The 17,755-nt window shown below is 52.0% G+C and overlaps 1 protein-coding gene across 2 annotated transcripts in view; it reads left to right on the top strand.

The window, feature by feature from the left end:
* The window catches only part of MTMR4 (myotubularin related protein 4), a 59,574-nt gene that overhangs the window by 7,243 nt on the left and 34,576 nt on the right, over nucleotides 1–17,755 (top strand). For both annotated transcript variants that reach the window (XM_082068395.1, XM_082068396.1), the window contains exon 2: nucleotides 14,243–14,316. In XM_082068395.1, coding sequence (XP_081924521.1) covers nucleotides 14,314–14,316 — 3 coding nt within the window. In that variant the 5' untranslated portion in view covers nucleotides 14,243–14,313. The remainder of the gene's footprint in view (nucleotides 1–14,242; nucleotides 14,317–17,755) is intronic.

The following is a 17,755-nucleotide window of genomic DNA, read 5'->3' as shown; positions in this document are numbered from 1 at the left end:
TAAAGGGAACATAACAGCCAGAACACACAATCGTTTTGTTCGAAGTCCTGCGGTAAGGGAAGCGGCTGCGGTGGGAGACTCCGGGCTGTTGGATGTTTGTGCAGAAATCCCCGAGGGGACCTAAGAGCAAGTCCCAGACTTTCCCTGTAGCTTTGCCAGGTTGCACCATCTTGTAGGGCAGCGTCAAGCGTTGCTGTGCCCAGGGGCAGCGGCACCTCGGGGCTGCTGCTGTGGCAGCTTTGCTCTGATCCTCCTGCTGCTGTTGGCCCGACGGCTGCGACAGCTTCATTCCTGTTCCTCAGCCTGGCAGTTCGATCCTTGGAGTGGGCGTCTGCAGTGCCTGGTGAGAACGCGTGGGAGCTGTGGGGAGGCAGCGGCATTCGGAGAGGTGACCCAGGCAAAATTTGTCTTTGCTTTAAACGTTAAGCGATGATGCTGACTCCATGTTCTTCTGTGGTGTTTGTGATGCTGTTATTGGGATGCTGACCCTAGAGGAGCAGATGGTTGCTTTTTGTACCCCGGTAGGTTGGAAGAGTGAAGAACCGTGTTGGGGGGCAGCTTTTCTGCTTGCCGAAGGTGAGGGGTGAGACTTGGTGCAGGAAGTGATAAGTAACGGAGCAGCCTCAGGCTGAGGTTTGATGGACTCAGTGAGGAGCTGGGCCTGCGGGGAAGCCCCTGCAGTGCTTCAAGACAAACGATCAGAAGAAATGAATGAACAGCCGTGCTTTTGCCTGCAGAATCGGTGCTGTCCTTTCTTGTGCCTGTGGCTGACTCACACCACTGACACACCGCTGACTGTTCCCGTGAGGAGAGCGGCAGCTTCCAGCATCTAAGGTGCTGTGCTCGTTCTAGGGCCTGCAGACGGGTTGCAGGCAGCTGCCGAGGGAATGCCGCGGTACCGGCAGGCAGCCAGGCAGCGCGGCCGCGAGGCAGATCCGCAGGGGGAACAGATGCCAGAGCTGGAATGTGCCAGCGAACGCCTCATCCCCCTCCCTCCTGTCCTTTGCGCAGCCTGGGACTGGCACGAGATCATTTCTTACCTACTCTGGTCTTTGCTCTTTCCCCTTTCTGTCAAAGTTAATACATTCAGTCTGCTGGTCCACAACAGGCTGACCATGAGCCAGCAATGTGCCCTTTTGCCAAGAGGCCAATGGTACCTGGGGTGTGTGAGGGAGAGTGTGACCAGCAGGTCAGGGAGGTTGTTCCTGGAGTTCTGGGGCCAGCTCTGGGCTCCCCAGTTCAAGAAGGACAAGGAATTACTGGAGAGAGTCCAGCGGAGGGACACAGAGATGCTGAGGGGTCTGGAACATCTTTGTGATGAGGAGACACTGAGAGAGCTGGGGCTGTTGAGCTGGAGAAGAGAAGCTGAGAGGGATCTGATCAATGGATCAATAGCTCAGGGTGGGTGTCAGAGGATGGACCAGACTCTGTTCATGGTGCCCAACGCCAGGGTGAGGGGCAACGGGCACAGACTGAAACACAGGAGGCTCCATGTGAACATGAGCAGAAACTTGTTTGCTGGGAGGTGCCAGAGCCTGGCCCAGGCTGCCCAGAGCGGGTGTGGAGTCTCCTTCTGTGAGACATTCAAACCGCCTGGACCCACCTGTGTGATCTGCTCTGTGACCCTGCGTGAGCAGGGCTGGGCTGGGGATCTACAGAGCTCCTGCAACCCAACCAGCCTGGGGTTCTGGGGTTCTGTGCACTCAGGAGTGACCCCGCGTCAGGCAGACGATCCCTTTCCACTGCCTGCTCTGTGTGTTTCCATCAGAAAGAGGGTTGCCAAGCACCTTTGGATGCTGGATAAGATGGTCCTAGACAGAGCCTGTTTTGTTCAGCAGGGAGAGTAAATGGAGATTATTTTTCAGTATAAAACTGTTGAATGCAGAGGTTCTGTGCGGATCTCCTAACTGCCTCATTAGGGAACAACATGCAGAGTTTTCATTGCTGTTACTAGATGAGGCAAAAGAGGAAGCAAAAGTGGTGTTGCTCTGTGAAGCAGACTAACAGTTTTGTTTTATAATAAAACAGACTTGATGAAAAGTGAGAACTCCCTCCCTACCTCTCTTCCTCTCTCTCTTTTACTGCACCTTTCCTTCTTCAGTAGGTGTTTCTGCTGAAGGAATTTGCAGAAGTATGAGAGGAACTGTTCCGCCTGTGGGCTTGCCTTCTTTTAATTGAAATAAGAGAGGAAGTTACTTAGACTTCTCAGGAAAGGTTCGATAGGTCTTGTAGCAGAGGAAGTCACATTTTCAGCGTGTTTTGCTAATGACGGAGTGGTCAAAATTGAAGCTGGAACAAGCAGCTGGTTCAACTGTTGGAGTTCCCTGAGGAGCCCAGTGCACTCATGCTGTGGGTTGTTCGGTGGCTGCTCCTGCTTCCCCCACCCCCCAAAAATCACAGGGAAAGGGTTTTTACAGAAGACGGGAAGCAGGACACCTCCTCCAGGGTTTAATTTCCGAGATGCAGCTTCCACTCTGCCTGTTCTCCGTCGCCGCCGGCTCCGGGGCAGTTGTGCGGCAGCCCCAGGTGCTGGCTTGTGCTGCAGAGCACGTGCTGAAATTCATACGCAGTGCTGGGCAAGATCTGTTTGCAGCTGAAATTGCTGATAGATCTGCTGCTGGTATCGGCAGCCGTGGGGTTTCATCGCTGTGAGCGATGGGAGGAATTGGCTGTCTCATATTTGAGCAAAAATGATAAAAATCCCCTTGCCTCCTGAAATTTGTCTTTGTGTTTAGATATAAGTGCTGCATTTCATTTTTATCCTAAACCTTTTTGAGGCAGGAATTTGATCCTTAATGAGTTTTAATACAATCAGTTCTTTCAGGTAAGAAATCCCAGACTCCGCTCCTAGCGCTAGAACGATTAGTGTGAGTTGCAGCAGATAATTCTAAATCCTCGGGCTCCTTTCAGCACCGAGTGTGCTCCGTGGTGTCCTCGGCCCTGTCCCGGGGGAGCTGCCAGCGGGGCAGGGACAGCGCCTGGGGATTTGTGCGACTCTTACGGCTCAATAAGCAGGGGACTTGCTATATATATCGAATTGCCTTCTCTTTCCTTTTATTGATTGCCTGGGGATTTCCCTTTCTAAGAGGGGACGTGCTGTTTTTAGAAGCAGTTAAGCTGGTGGCAGAGAGCAGGCGTGGGGGCAGCTAAGCTCACCTGAACTTGCTGTCCTGCCCACATCGTTTGAGGCGAGTTTATTAAGGGAAGCAGGTCAGTATGCAAGGTGGATTTCCCTTGTTTTTCTGCTGCTAAAGTGCACAACATTTTTAAAGGCTCCAGATAGAAATTAAAAACCAGAGGCTCTAGCTTAACCATTTCGAACAAGAGATTTGGGGAAAGGGGAATTGCTAAAGGCTGGGTTAGGCACTGCTTGGTGTTGGGAGGGAGCAGTGTGACACCGCCCCAGAAAAAGCCCCACGAGGTGCAGGTTTCTGAGTTGATGGCTGGGAAGAGCAGCGGTGACAACGCGGAGCTCCCTCTGGTGACACGGGCAGGACGGCCAGGCTGTCGGCAGAACCCGCCATCAGAAAAGCCGCCCGTAAACCCGGCACTGGTGGGTTTGGCTGCTGGGTGACCGTGCTTAGCAAAAAAACGAGAGAATTCAAGCCGCACATGTAATCAAAAGTGAGCTCTTAACTTATTAATAACAACTCCTAAGGGTTTTCCTCTCATCTTGTGGTCATCCATCTTCCTGCAGCTTGATGGTAGAAACGCCGAGCAGTTGTTTGTTGCTCTGGTTTAGAGTGTTCTTCCTGTGAAGGTGGAGTTGTGCGCTTAATTTGATAATGGTGTGATTATTGCACGTTTTATAGAGGCGCTGGGTTTCCAGCAGGAGCTGTGTGTTCCCAGCGCGTCTCCAGCGCTTGGATGTCGCTGTCAGACCCTGGTGCAGGATCCTCCTCTGCTGGTTGTGGGGAGGCTACTGGGGAAACTGGGCTTGGTTTGGGTGAGTCGGGAGAAGAAATCTTGATGCTCTCTTGTCCTCTCAAACCTGCTCTAGTTTCAGTTGTAGCTTTTCCACGTACATGTTTATGGGGGTAACTAAAAAATGCGTCATTTTATCCCATGGAAGGTAACTACCCTTGAAGAAAACAAGGTCTCCTAGAAATTTTGGCTACAAATACTGATGGTACCATGGCTACAAATAATGATGGTTCCACCTCTGGTCAGCAGCTCATGCAGAACAAGCCCGGAGGTTCCAGCGCTGACACGTGTCTGTCTCAGGGCTGCCAAACCCAGTCGTTTTGCAGGCCCATCCAGGCCATGTCATCTCCTGGAACAACAGCAATATAATTTTTCCTTTCAGGCACTGTTTTTGTTGAATCCTGGTGAGGATTCAGGTGCTCGCAGGTACCAGTTTAGTACCAGTTTGGATGCCAGAGCTGTCCTGCCTGGCTTCCAGTTGCCTTTACGGAGGTGTGTTGTTCCCTCATCAATCCTGTCCTCTGGCTGATGCCTTAGAAACCTTAGGGCTTCTAAAATAATACTGGATGAGTATTTTTACACACCTGTGTAAAAGAGTAATAGTAGTTATATTGGTAATAATAGCAACTGGGCTGAAGTTGTGTTGCTGCTGTTAAGTAAAAATTATTTCGAAGTACCCAGATGGTGAGTACAAGCATCTCGTGCTCTGAGGAACCGGGAGCTCGGCTTGGGAAAGTCAGGGCGGTGTGGAGGGGGGAGCAACACACTTCAGGGCTTTATCTTCTGATTTCTGAGCCTTCTGGTGCATTTGGGTCACATACTTCAGGCTTTTTTTCCTGCAGTCACAAAGACTGGCTTTCAAAGAAAACCGTGGCTGTCAAAGACCACACGAGTTGACGGGAATTAAAAGGTGAATTCTCCTGGTGCGTAAGAAGAAATGAGTGTTTGCACAGCGACCGGTTTAGACAGCTCTTCTCCAGCTGGGAGACTTGGGATGTGACCTCAGCAGTGCAGGCACCGTTTCCTTAAAGCTGATGCTCCTTCCTTCCTGAGACTGAGTTCAAGTCTGTGCATGGTTGGTGTGGAGAGGGGAAACGGGGCTGCCCGGTGTCCGTGTGTCCCTCCGGGGTGCAGGGAGAGGAGCAGGAGCCAGGATTGCAGCTGGGCTGGGTCCATCTGCAGGGCTTTGGGCAGGGACCAGGCAATTGTTTGTACTTGAATAAAGGCTTAATTGTGATTCGAGATGTCCCAACTGCTTTTTTTTTAAAGAAAAGCAAACAAAACTGGAGAACAACGGGCTGGAGTTACAGGGGGCTTTGGATATATTTCCTGTCTCCATTAGTCTGATGGTTCTGAAGTTCAGCTTGGAGCCTTGGTTGGCTTCAAATCCCTTTGGGATGAAAGGCCTGGAGGGCGGGGATGGTGGGGGCTGTTAAAGTCCTTGTGTCATTGAAATGAAAGAGGGGACTGTCTTGCTTTCTGCTGGTGTGTCAGCTTCTCCCTGGCTGCGATGGGAGATGAATTGGCGATGGCAGCGCATGTGGCATCGTGCAGAGCCCTTGCCAGCCCTGTGCTCTGCCAGATATGAAGAGGAGGAGGCAGAGCCCGACCTGCCAAGGGAGCATCCCTGGGCTGCTGCTGCCACCTGGTGCCACCGGCTGCCCCCAGCCCCTGGCTGCTTCGCCTGCAGAACAAAGTATTTATTTCCCTGCCACAGCCTTGGCAAGAGAACAGAGACGTTCTGGAGTAACACACATTAACAATCTCTGCGGTCTGTGGGGCTTCCTTCACAGTTACTGCTTTCCTCTTAAAACTCTGATTTCCCTGTCATTAACATGAAGAGTGGAGTCAGGTGGCAGGCAGGCTGCTGGAATTAATTATGCTTAAAATCATGGTGGTGACGGATAGCAGTGCTCATTAGGGGTCTGGCAAAACGCTGGGCTCTCTTCTCGTCCCTCATAATCCCGCACACCTTGGTGACATCTGGGTGGCACTGCTGGACCCTTCTTGCTGGAGGCGTCCTGTGGGCTGGAGTCTGTCGGTCTGTCTGCCCATACACTGCTGTTTTGCACACAGTGTTAACTGCTTTCTGTTCCTGCGTATCCCCCTCTCCTGACTCCTGGCTGGGCGGGTTGTGGCAGAGGAAAGGATGGGACACCCACAGTGGTGCTGGAGAAGTGGTCCTGCGGCTTGGGTGCACCGTAAAGATCTCCTCATTTATTCACTGTTTTGGAGAAAAAGTTATTAGGCAGCTTTGATAGTATCCCCAGGCTAAGCTGTTCCCTGGGCCTGGAGCACAGAGGTGGGTTGCAGGTCTCCGCTACATGCACATCTCTGGCCCAGCCTAGTGAGTCAGGCACTTTTCCAGTTCTTGTGGTATTTTCCTCCCCCTGAGCTCTAGTCTTATTTGCCCATTTCCCGCTCCAGCTCCCTCCACACCCTCTTCTACATTCCTGCACCCTTCCTACCATGGCTGCCGCTTTCACTGTCCCGTCCCCCTCACACTCCTCACTTTGCACCGGTCACCAGCACGAACCCCAGAACTGCCCGTGCCCCAGGTTCTCAGCGCCAGCAGAGACCCCTGGTGCCACCGTTGTCTGTGCCCTCAATGTCTGTTTCTGTTGCCAAGTTCTGCAATCTCCAGCCCATCTCTCCTCTCGTGTATTCACTTTTCCCAAAGCCCTGCTGTTGGTTCTCACCCTGGCAGGGATGTAGCCGCACGCCGGGCCCGTCTGCAGCCTCGAGGCTCGTGTCGGGTCTGCTCTTCACCAAACAGGAGCTTTGCCTTTATCAGGCATTAAGCAAAACACTCTATCAACGTCCTCTCTTCCTTCTCTGCGTTCCCCACACACTCTTCTCCTTTCCCTGCACCAAACACAAGTTCTCTGGTTTGTCCTCTGACCCTGTGCTGTCCCTCCATCCCCATTACACCATTCTCCTTCCCCTTTATCCTCAGTTTTTCTCCTGCCTCTGAATCCTTCCCCATGCCGTGTAGTTTCTCTCTTGCTCCTGCTCACCTCCTGTGATTGATTTATATTTTCTTTTTCTTCCCCGCTTTCCTGGTAAGTGCCCTGTACACAGTTTACTCACACCAAGGTCCCTTGTCTCCTCAGCCTGCCTTGCCTGGTATACTAGAACTGCTGGTGCAAAATCCTGGAGCTTGGAAAAACCTCCAGGTTATTCCCCCCCGTTTCACCATTCGGGAGGTTTGTCTCTGTGGCAGTTGTGCTCCTGAAATCCCTTCCCTAAACTGGCTTTGCCCATTTTCTCCCTCGCTCTGCAGCTCCTCCAGCGCTTCCTTAGGGATTTGCTCTCTGGCGTGGGCTCTGGTTTCTGTCCTTCTGTCGCTCTGTGTTCTCTGTAACCTTATCCACACATGTACATTCAACCACCCTCCTTTGCAGCTGGCACATGCATAGGCTGGTTTTTCTTTCCTCAATTCCCAGCTCTCAGGCAAGCAGGGCTGGAGAACCTGTCCCCATGTCACCCGCCTGACTCTATGACTGGTAACGCTGCTGTTTTGTAGGACAGTGTATGACATCTTTGTGTAAATCTGGACTGAGAATGTGCATAAGCACTAGCCCAAACAGGGGATGTTTCTGAGGGCCAAAAGGTGAATTTCTGCTGTGGGGTGGTGCTGTGTAGCCAGAGCTCTCCCCGCTCTCTACAGCCCTGCAAAGAGCTGCTGTGTCCTCAGCTCATCTCTTGGCTGCGATCGCCGTGTTTGCACCCAGGGTGTTCCTGAGTCGAATGCGAGAGGAGCCTAATGACTTTCCAAAGAGGTCTGGATGGCTTTTAAATAAGAAGGGAAGCACTTTCCGGGCATTTTAATAACGAACTGACTCAGACCGGATGACCGGGAAGGGTTTACGAGCTGTTACCATCTCCCAGCTGCGGTGGTGGCCGTGGTTCAGGCGGGTGGTTCAGCTCTTGGGCAGGACGTGGGTCTATGCTGTGGGCTGAGCAAGGTGATGTCTGCGCTGTGCTGTTTGTTGGTCTAAACCATCCCCTGGTACTGGGGACGGAGAACGCGTGTGTGTTATCCCCTGGGAGAAGTTCTCTCGCCCTCCAGGCGGGGTGACTCTCCTGCTCTGTCACCCCGAGTCCCAACCTAGAGCAGCCGGAGGGGGCTGTGCCGAGGGCAGCCTGTGGGGATTCAAACCTGCACATAAATAAGTATCTGATCTGGTTTTAGTACTCCGAGCAGTAAAAAAAACAGCTTTTTTCATCAGCCTGATGGAATCTGTCCAACTCTGAAACTTCGTCTACCAGGAATTGGCTCGAGTTATGTCCTCGTCAGCTGCGTTGCCCAGAGCTCACTATACTTTGCACAAATACTTCAACATAATGAGCAAGTCTTCTCTCTCAGTTTTTTCTTCTTTTTTTAAGCTGCATATGTGAGCTTGTTTTGCTTTGTGTCGCTAGATGGGTTTTGTCCTTCTGCTTCCACCTCGCTGTCTGAGCTTTGGTAGTTACAGCCACGACCCCGGTGGCAGCAACACCATCGATTCACCACCTCTGCCGTTTCCTGCTTTTATATATTATTGCAGGAGGCTCTTTGCTGCTCCTGGTCCGGCAGCTCTCACAGAGGTGGCTCCGGGGTTTTCTAAGGTACGTGAACCGGAAAGCAGCCGCTCTTCATCTTGTGGGTAATTGTGGATCTCTGCATTCATACCTTGCTCTGGTTATACCCACATGCAGTTAAATTACGATTGCTTTAGCGTTGCAGAGCAATCTGAATACTTGGGCAACTTGTCAACATCATCTGGAATTACTGTGACATTCCCAAGCTCTGGTAGCCCAATCTTTTCTTTTAATAGTTATTCATTAGTAAGTTTTTTTCTTTTTGAAGACCAGCTGGTAGCGGCATTCATTAGAAACAGCCCTCAGACCTGTAATTTTGCTTAAAATAACAAAGACTGTCCCATACAATCTGATTTGCATGTAACTATGTGGTCTGGCAATTATATTTTTAGCATCTAATTAGTTGAGCGGTCTGAGATGGCTGTTCTGTTTCATTTGGGATCAAAATAGGCTAATAAGGTTCCTGGTTATTTCTTCTAACATCTCCTGTTTAATATCAGGGCTTGTTTTTCCCCACTAAGTGCATCAGGACTAACTCTCTCATTTTAGCTGAAATTAAAGCAAAATCTTTGCCTGGGGCAGCACTGAGTGTGAGGAGCTTCGCTCCAACTGCGAACAATTGGCCGAGTTTTATATGCAATTAAAACCCAGCCTGGTAGCGGGAAGCGCGGCGCTGCCAGCGGGGCCACCCACCGAAAACCGCGGCACGGCAGCGCTAACGAGGCCGGGAGCTCTAATGAGCAATTGCTGCGTTTCCACCTTTCGTGTGTGCGTGAAATACCCCTGTGCGTCCGTCCCCCTCCCGAAGGACTCTGCTCCGACCGCCGGGGATTGCAGGAGCAGCCCTGCCGTTCCTTAGTATTCAGCCTTTTCCTAAGCCTGGCTTGCTGTTGTTAAGCTGCGCTCAAGACAGGGTGGTTAAGCTTTTCACAAGGTTTTCTGTGGGGTTCTGGGAAGCACACAGGGGAAGCAGCGATGTGCTTTCAGGGCACCTCTGTGAGACGTGGGGAGGCAGAGAGGGAGTCAATGTTTCTTCTGATTTCCAACAGCCTCGTTGTTTGCTTGGACAGTCGGGTTTTCCGGCGCACGCACAGTTTAGATCGCACCTTGACTTGTCTTGCAGCTGAGAGGCAACCCAGTGTTTGCATCCAGGGCTGCGATCCAGAAAATGGAGAGTAGTCGCTGCTCCACTGTGAAATGTGGCTCAGGTGGTGGCCGAGCGTCCCCAAGGAGGACGGTGGGTCCGGCTCTGCGGACAGAGCTCTGTCCTGTCCTCCTCCTGCAGCCCCCGCGTCTCCTTTAGCACCTGCAGCAACCGAGGGCAGAGGTTTCAGCACGGCCGCTGCTTCAGTCCCCGCCGCTCTGTTTGACGCTGAGAGAGGCAAAAATCCCTGGAGGAAAGCAGGCGGTTGTGTAACAAAGTGTGCAATAACACCGTGAGTCACACGGGTGAGAGGGCTATGGGGAGAGCAAATTAAGATTTTTATGAGTGTTCTCATCTCTGACATTTCCTTATTATCTGAGGGTTTGGCTCTGGGATTAATAGTTCCAGGGTAGGATACAGGCTGTAAAAATGCTTGAGTGAAGTGAGTTATTTTCTGTGGTTCCGCAGCCCGGGTGTGTCGGGCAGGGCTGGGCGGCGGGGCCGGCGCTGCTGGTGCCGGTGCGCAGGGCAGGGGGTGCTGGCTTTGCCGGTCCCCAGCCGTAGGACGCCAGCCCTGTGCTCTGCCCGGGACTGCACGGCAGCAGAACAGCAGGAGGCTCTGGGCTGTGCTTCCCATCCATGCATGAAAGGGCATTGTGCTCTTTCATCTCTTCTCCGGTTTCATCCTTTTTGTCTTGTCTTTGTCTCTGGTCCCCTCTTCATTTAACTCAGCAGTGTCAGCCTCCGCCTTGGCCGAGCATAGCAGGGACCAGCTGCAGTGCAGCTCCCATGACCGAGATTTTAGGAGAGCTGCTGACCTGGATTTTGGGGGAAACTGTTCCTTGAGCGGCTGTAAAAACACGTGGGATTCCAGAGGAGAGGTGGTGGGTGCCAACCTGGTGTTTGGCAGCGGTGCAGGGTGGCAGCTGCCATCTTCCCTCCTGGGGCTGGGGACCGAGCGCTGGGGGAAATCACAGCAGCAGAGCTGGGAGCCAGTCGAACACACCAGCTTTGGAAAGGAGGGTGACGGCTGGGGGACAGTAGGGTGACCATGAGCCAGCACTGGGCCCTTGTGGCCAGGAAGCCAATGGTACCTGCGGTGGGTTAGAAGGGGGTGGTCAGTAGGTCAGAGAGGTTCTCCTGCCCCTCTGCTCTGCCCTGGAGAGACCACACCTGGAATATTGTGTCCAGTTGTGGCCCCTCAGTTCCAGCAGGACAGGGAACTGCTGGAGAGAGTCCAGCGCAGCCACCAAGATGCTGAAGGGAGTGGAGCATCTCCCGTGTGAGGAAAGGCTGAGGGAGCTGGGGCTCTGGAGCTGGACAAGAGGAGACTGAGGGGGGACTCATTCATGGGGATCAATGTGGAAAGGGGGAGTGTCAGGAGGATGGAGCCAGGCTCTTCTGGTGACAACCAGTGACAGGACAAGGGGAAATGGGTTCAAACTGGAACACAGGAGATTCCATTTAAATTTGAGAAGAAACTTGTTCCCGGTGAGGGTGGCAGAGCCTGGCCCAGGCTGCCCAGGGAGGTTGTGGAGTCTCCTTCTGTGCAGACATTCCAACCCGCCTGGACACCTTCCTGTGTAACCTCATCTGGGTGTTCCTGCTCCATGGGGGGATTGGGCTGGATGAGCTTTCCAGGGCTCTTCCAACCCCCAACATTCTGGGATGCTGTGAGACAGGGGGATGCATTTGGGATACCAGCGGAGGAGCACGTGGAGCTGCACAAGTGCAGGAGTGATGGTGCCCATGGACGGGTGGACTGGGCCAGGTATAACTTGGGAGGCCCAAGGCTTTCCTTGGTGGTACAAGCGGCACTTGGGTTTTTGTGGTATCACCCCATAAATCCTCAGGAGCCCCTTCAGCTCCACGGCCACTCCGGCCAGGCCGAGGCGGCTCCGGGGCGGAGGAGCGGCTGCATTCCTGCGCGCTGAGCTCAGCGGCTGCAGGAGCCGCTTCCCCTGGTTCCTCCTGGGCTTCCAGGATGGGCCTGGGGGATGGGAGCGAGGAGGAGCATCCTCCAACCTAGCCAAGGAGAATCACAGTTTCTAGCGATTAGCGACTTCTCCTAGGAGGGAGGAAGTGAGAAACTGAAGTGGCCTTCAGCAGCGATAGAATGAGTTGGTACAAAGTGTGCTGCAGGAAAAGTGCTCGTGTGTCACTCGCTGTGATCAATAATTTGGGTATCTTCAGACTAGTGAACAAATCATTTTACTTCCCTTGCTAATTGTGCTTTTCACCTAATTTGTAAGTCACTAGAGGCAGCGACTCTTCCTAGACGCTTTGTAAGCTGCTACTAGATTTTATTTATCTCTATGAAGCCTGATCTGTGTGGTCATTTTGCCAAATAGTGGAAAAAAGGCTCTGATAGTTGAAAAAAGGCTGGATGTGGGTTTGAAGCATCGCAGGATTTGTCTTTTTTCTCTTTTCCTAGAAAAAACTTTGGTGTCCATTGTGGGGTTTTTTTCATATTTTCCTGGAACTTGGTGGTCTGCTTTGAAATGGAAGTTCATTTAGCACACAAGTTGTTAATCCCTTCTGCACTCCTATTCCTTTCTCCTGTCTTTTCTCATCGAGTGCGTGGCAAGGCATGAGAAATGACCTGGAAGGAGGAGGGTGGTCGTTCCTCCCTGCCGGTCCTGGGGGAGCGCAGAGGGTAAAGGACTCGGTGCTGCTCGTGCGCGATGGAGGTGACATTTCAAAGATGCCTCCTTGGTGCTGGCGTTGAGCTGTGGGTGTCAAACCTCACGTGGTGCTGGGCTGGGGAGGAAACCCCTGAGCGGGCAGAAAGCCTTGAGAAATGATGCCTCCTGTGTTTCGGTCTGTGCCCGTTGCCCCTCACCCTGGCATTGGGCACCACCGAACAGAGTCTGGTCCGTCCTCTGACACCCACCCTGAGCTATTGATCCCATTGATCAGATCCCTCTCAGCTTCTCTTCTCCAGCTCCACAGCCCCAGCCCCTCCTCAGAAACTCTTGTGTAGCTGGACGTGGTTCCACGATGGTGGAAGGAACAGTCATTCTCAGCTGGGGTATGTTGTTCAAGATGTTTAGACACTCTCCAATTCCACAGTTTTACACCGAAAAAGGGTGGATTTAGAACAGATATGAGGTCCCATCTGGAGTTCTGTGTCCAGTTTGGGCTCCCTGGTTTAAGGGGGACAAGGAATTACTGGAGAGAGTCCAGCAGAGGGACACAGAGATGCTGAGGGGTCTGGAGCATCTTTGTGATGAGGAGACACTGAGAGAGCTGGGGCTGTTGAGCTGGAGAAGAGAAGCTGAGAGGGATCTGATCCATGGATCAATAGCTCAGGGTGGGTGTCAGAGGATGGACCAGACTCTGTTCATGCTGCCCAACGCCAGGGTGAGGGGCAATGGGCACAGACTGAAACACAGGAGGCTCCATGTGAACATGAGCAGAAACTTGTTTGCTGGGAGGTGCCAGAGCCTGGCCCAGGCTGCCCAGAGCGGGTGTGGAGTCTCCTTCTCTGAGACATTCAAACCGCCGGGACCCACCTGTGTGATCTGCTCTGTGACCCTGCGTGAGCAGGGCTGGGCTGGGGATCTGCAGAGCTCCTGCAACCCAGCCAGCCTGGGGTTCTGTGGACAAATTCCTCCCCATGGGGGTGCTGAGGCCCTGGGACAGGCTGCCCAGAGGAGCTGTGGATGTTGCTCTTCCAACCCAAACCGTTCTGTGCTTCTATGATTTGTTGACATTTGTATTTCATCTAAGGAGGAAAAAACTTTACCCCAAATAGAAGCAAAAGTTACCAAAGTCGTTGAGGAATCCTGGAGCTCTGGCGTCCTACAGGCTGCCAGTAACTGGCAAAAATCAGGTTTGCTTGATGCGCAAAAAAATCAGATTTGCTTGACCCCTTCCAGCTGCAGGGTTTAATTGCGTGTAACTGGTGTACGTGGGGCTGAAAGAGCAGAACAGAAGGCGGAATTTGGACAGGTGAGAGATGTTGGTGATCAAATGATCCCGCATCAGAGAAATCTGGCAGAACCTCGAGGAAGGGTCTCTTCATGGACATCCCAGGATCTGCGTGTGGGACCATCCAGTGCTGTTGAAAGGTTCTTCTCAGAGTGGGACGTAGCTCAGATCTTGCTCCTTGGCTTTTCCCCTCCTCCCAAAGGCCTCCTCGACCATCCCGCTGCTGACGGGGGAAGTTGGCAGAAGGGGCTGCGAGTTTTCACGTGGCACTTGAAGCTCCTGGGCACCTGAAATGGGATTTTTAGAGGAGATTTTCCCCCAAGACACCAGCAATCTTCTCCAAGCACCCAAGTTTTGTATGAAGAAGGATCCTCCTCAGGTCCTTGAACTGTAATGACCATGTCTTTCTTTCCTGAGCCCCCTCTGGTGTTTTTGGTACCTCTGGGTGTGCTGTGTGTTGTGTCCAATCGAGAGGGTTTGGTGTCACTCTGTGATGCTGAATCTGATTTCCAGCAGCTCCTGGAAAGGGCACTAAACAGAGGTTGGCAGTGGTAGTACAGCACTGGGCTCTTGCTTTTTTTCCCCTCTGTGTTCATGCTGAAGTCTCGTTTCTGTTGATCTAAACTTCTCCTCTGGTTTATCTTTCGTTTGCTGCAGGTGAGACCAGTGGCAGAACAAGAAGAGATTGAGCTGTGATTGAACCAGGAGGTTTTGGACGGTGTCTGAGGATGGTGAGTACATATTCCAGTTTGTCCTCTGGAGTTGGTTTTGGGCTTTCCTTGTGTGTCCAAATCTTGTACTGCTGCCAAATGTGTGAGAATAAATAAGAGAATGGGAAAGAAGAGTGCTGGTATATTATATAGAATAATATAATATAGAGAGATTTTATCACTGTGGCCAAGATGCTGTTGGTAGGACAAGTTTACCCTTACATTTTTTATTGGAATATACCAGGAAAAAAGTAAATAAGATTGGAATCCTCTTCTGCCTCCTTGGGCTACTGACATGGTTATTTTGGGTTTGTGGCTTACTGATTTATTTTTGCTTTAATACTGAATGTTGGGCTTTCTCATTCTGTTCTTCTGTCACCTCTCAATGAAGATTTAACACCATGTTAATAACGTGCTCTGGTGCCACCAAAGTAGCAGAATTTTCAGGATAATTAGTCGCAGAAAAATACGGTATAAGAGAATCTGGAAAGACTGGAACAGAGCCAGACCAGCCAGATTGCTGATGAACTCAGATCAAGTGCCTCTAATGCAAGAACTAACCCAAAATACGTGCGATCTGATGAGAGGAAGAAAACCAGAGACCAGGGATGTTGAAAAATATGCTGCAGGTGTTGTTAGGGCGGTGGTTTGAGGGGGTTTGCAGGTGACATGGGGACCAGCGGGCGCCGGGAGCCCGAGCGTTGCTGCAGCAACGCGGGATCAACAGCAGCTCCGCGCTCGCCGCTGCCAGGAATGAGTTGTGGTGTCGGGAGGAGAACAGAGCAGAACAGCAGAGACGGTCAGAGGGCTGGAAATCCAAATTGAGGACGTGAAAATGTAGGTTAAACATGTGAAAATAAAATCTGGCAGGCTGCTCAAGGAAATAGTGACGTCTCCTGTGGGATCATCCCCCGTGTGATCTGCTAACAACTGGAATAGCAAAGGAAACGTGCTCTCTGCACTAATTGCACTGTCAGCTCTAGTAGTTACACATGCAGCGGTTTTTGGTGTAGTCCCTATCCTGATACTCCCTGCTTTGGCTTCAGGGTCTCTTGTGCTTTTGATCGGAACAGTTTGGGGTTGAGGAGCTTGCTCTGGGGTGCAGAGATGAAAGTTTGTCCTTGTCGTGGCCTGGGAAAGTGTGTGACCCTTCAGACTGGTGTTACCCTGGTGGCAGATTGTAAAAGACCCAACAACTTCTCTGTATGAGACTGATGCAGATGTATCCAGATATTAGTGAAAAAGCAAAGAGTGGATTAAAATTGAAAATACATCCAAAATCCCTCCAGGAAACACAGGTTGCACAGGGCAGTCCCTCTTGCTTTGCTTTTGAATTTGCCCTGTGTTGTTTCAGTTGATGGTCCCCGGTTCTTGTATTGGGATTGGTAAAGTGCGGTGCTGCCCATGAGCATCTCCATGGCCTTTGGGGTTTGTAGATCTGTCACGTTCCAATTGGGCATCTGAAGAGCTCTAGTCTTCTAAATTCTTCTCTGTAGAGAAGCCATCTCTAATCCTTGTCACCCCTCTCCAGACCTTTATTCTCTTTGGGGTGCATAGGCTGGAACTTGGGACTTATTAAAACATGAAAGCGTTTGCTTTTCCCTGTGCTCCTTTCCTGTGTCTTGACAGATACTCATCCTGACCTGGCCCTGGCCCACCCTTAGTTGTAACCATGGATGGTTTGGTTTCTTCTAGACAAGAGGGTCTTCTGCTCCTTATGAATACCTGAAGATGACTTTTGGGAAGAAAATATCGGCTTTTTGTCTCCTTTGGCAAGGGAGAGAAGGCAACTAATAATTGCGAGCTGTAGGAATAAGCACTTGCCTCCACCTGCTTCTAAGCTTCTGGCAGCAGTTGGAGGTGGGGACCTGCTGCAAACTCTTGACAACCTCCTCTGAGTCCTTTTGCCACCTCTCGGGAGGGTCGTGACTGCTGCGGTGAGGGCTGGAGCTGGGGTCCGGTTGATGGACCATCTGCGAGGTTCTCTGCCAGCCCTTCGGAGCTGGACTTCTCCAGGCAGCTGCTGGGAGGGTTGGCTGGAGGCCCTGTTCCCCACAGGCATGCGGAGCGCTCCGGTGATTCCCCGGGGAGCTCTGCAGTCAGAGGACACAGCGCCAATGCTGCCTGAAAGCTGCTCCCATCTCAGCAGCGCCCGAATCTGGAGGTGTCACCAGCTGCTCTCCGCTTTCTGCTGCTATAAGTGCCTGGTGTAGCGGCCGGTAGGAGCTCCGTTTGCTTTCATTGTATGACTCTTCTCATTTCTTTCCCAAAGACTAGCTGCTGCTGAAAATGACCTTGAAGGCAGCAGGTAGTAGTGGTTTAATCCTTAACTCTGGCTATTGAAGTCCTAATGAGCACCCAGCACCTTCCCAGAACCCCAGGCTGGTTGGGTTGCAGGAGCTCTGTAGATCCCCAGCCCAGCCCTGCTCACGCAGGGTCACAGAGCAGATCACACAGGTGGGTCCAGGCGGTTTGAATGTCTCAGAGAAGGAGACTCCACACCCGCTCTGGGCAGCCTGGGCCAGGCTCTGGCACCTCCCAGCAAACAAGTTGCTGCTCATGTTCACATGGAGCCTCCTGTGTTTCAGTCTGTGCCCGTTGCCCCTCACCCTGGCATTGGGCACCATGAACAGAGTCTGGTCCATCCTCTGACACCCACCCTGAGCTATTGATCCCATGGATCAGATCCCTCTCAGCTTCTCTTCTCCAGCTCAACAGCCCCAGCTCTCTCAGTGTCTCCTCATCACAAAGATGCTCCAGACCCCTCAGCATCTCTGTGTCCCTCCACTGGACTCTCTCCAGTAATTCCTTTTCCTTCTTGAACTGGGGAGCCCAGAGCTGGCGCCAGAACTCCAGATGTGGCCTCCCCAGGGCAGAGCAGAGGGGGAGGAACAACCTCCCTCAACCTGCTGGTCACAGTCCTCTTAATGCACCCCAAGTACCATTGGCCTGGGCCACAGAGTATGTTGCTGACTCATGATCACCCTGTTGTTGACCAAAACCCCCAAGTCCTTAATACATAACTTAAAACTAATACATAACTTAATTAATTACATAACTTAATGGCCCTTAATACATTACTTAAAACTAACCTGGCCGGTAAGTTTGCACAAGGTTCTGTGGCTCCGCCGGCAGCTCGGGGTTCGGCTCATGCCCTTTGGCGGAGTCCGTGACTGTTGGTCTGGGTGGGTTTTGTGCAGCTCAGTCGTCCCTTGTCCCCTCTTGCTGACGTACGGAGTCGACAGCCCTTGACTTCTGTCTGACCTCTGGGCAGCTTTCTGAACAAATCGTAAATGCAGTATTGCAGCTCTAGAACCTCTTCTGCGGGCCTGTAAAGATAAAAAGATGGCACTCACCATCCCAGTCCTGATCTAAGGGGTATAAAATAGTAACTTTTCTTTCACACAAGTTCAGGGGTTTGTTTCTGGGAGGCCGCCTTAGTGGCTCAGCAACCCTCCAG

The sequence above is a fragment of the Streptopelia decaocto genome (assembly GCF_964273445.1).
Source record: "Streptopelia decaocto genome assembly, chromosome: 18".
In the NCBI taxonomy this organism is placed as follows: domain Eukaryota; kingdom Metazoa; phylum Chordata; class Aves; order Columbiformes; family Columbidae; genus Streptopelia; species Streptopelia decaocto.
This window is presented reverse-complemented; position numbering and strand designations above follow the sequence as displayed.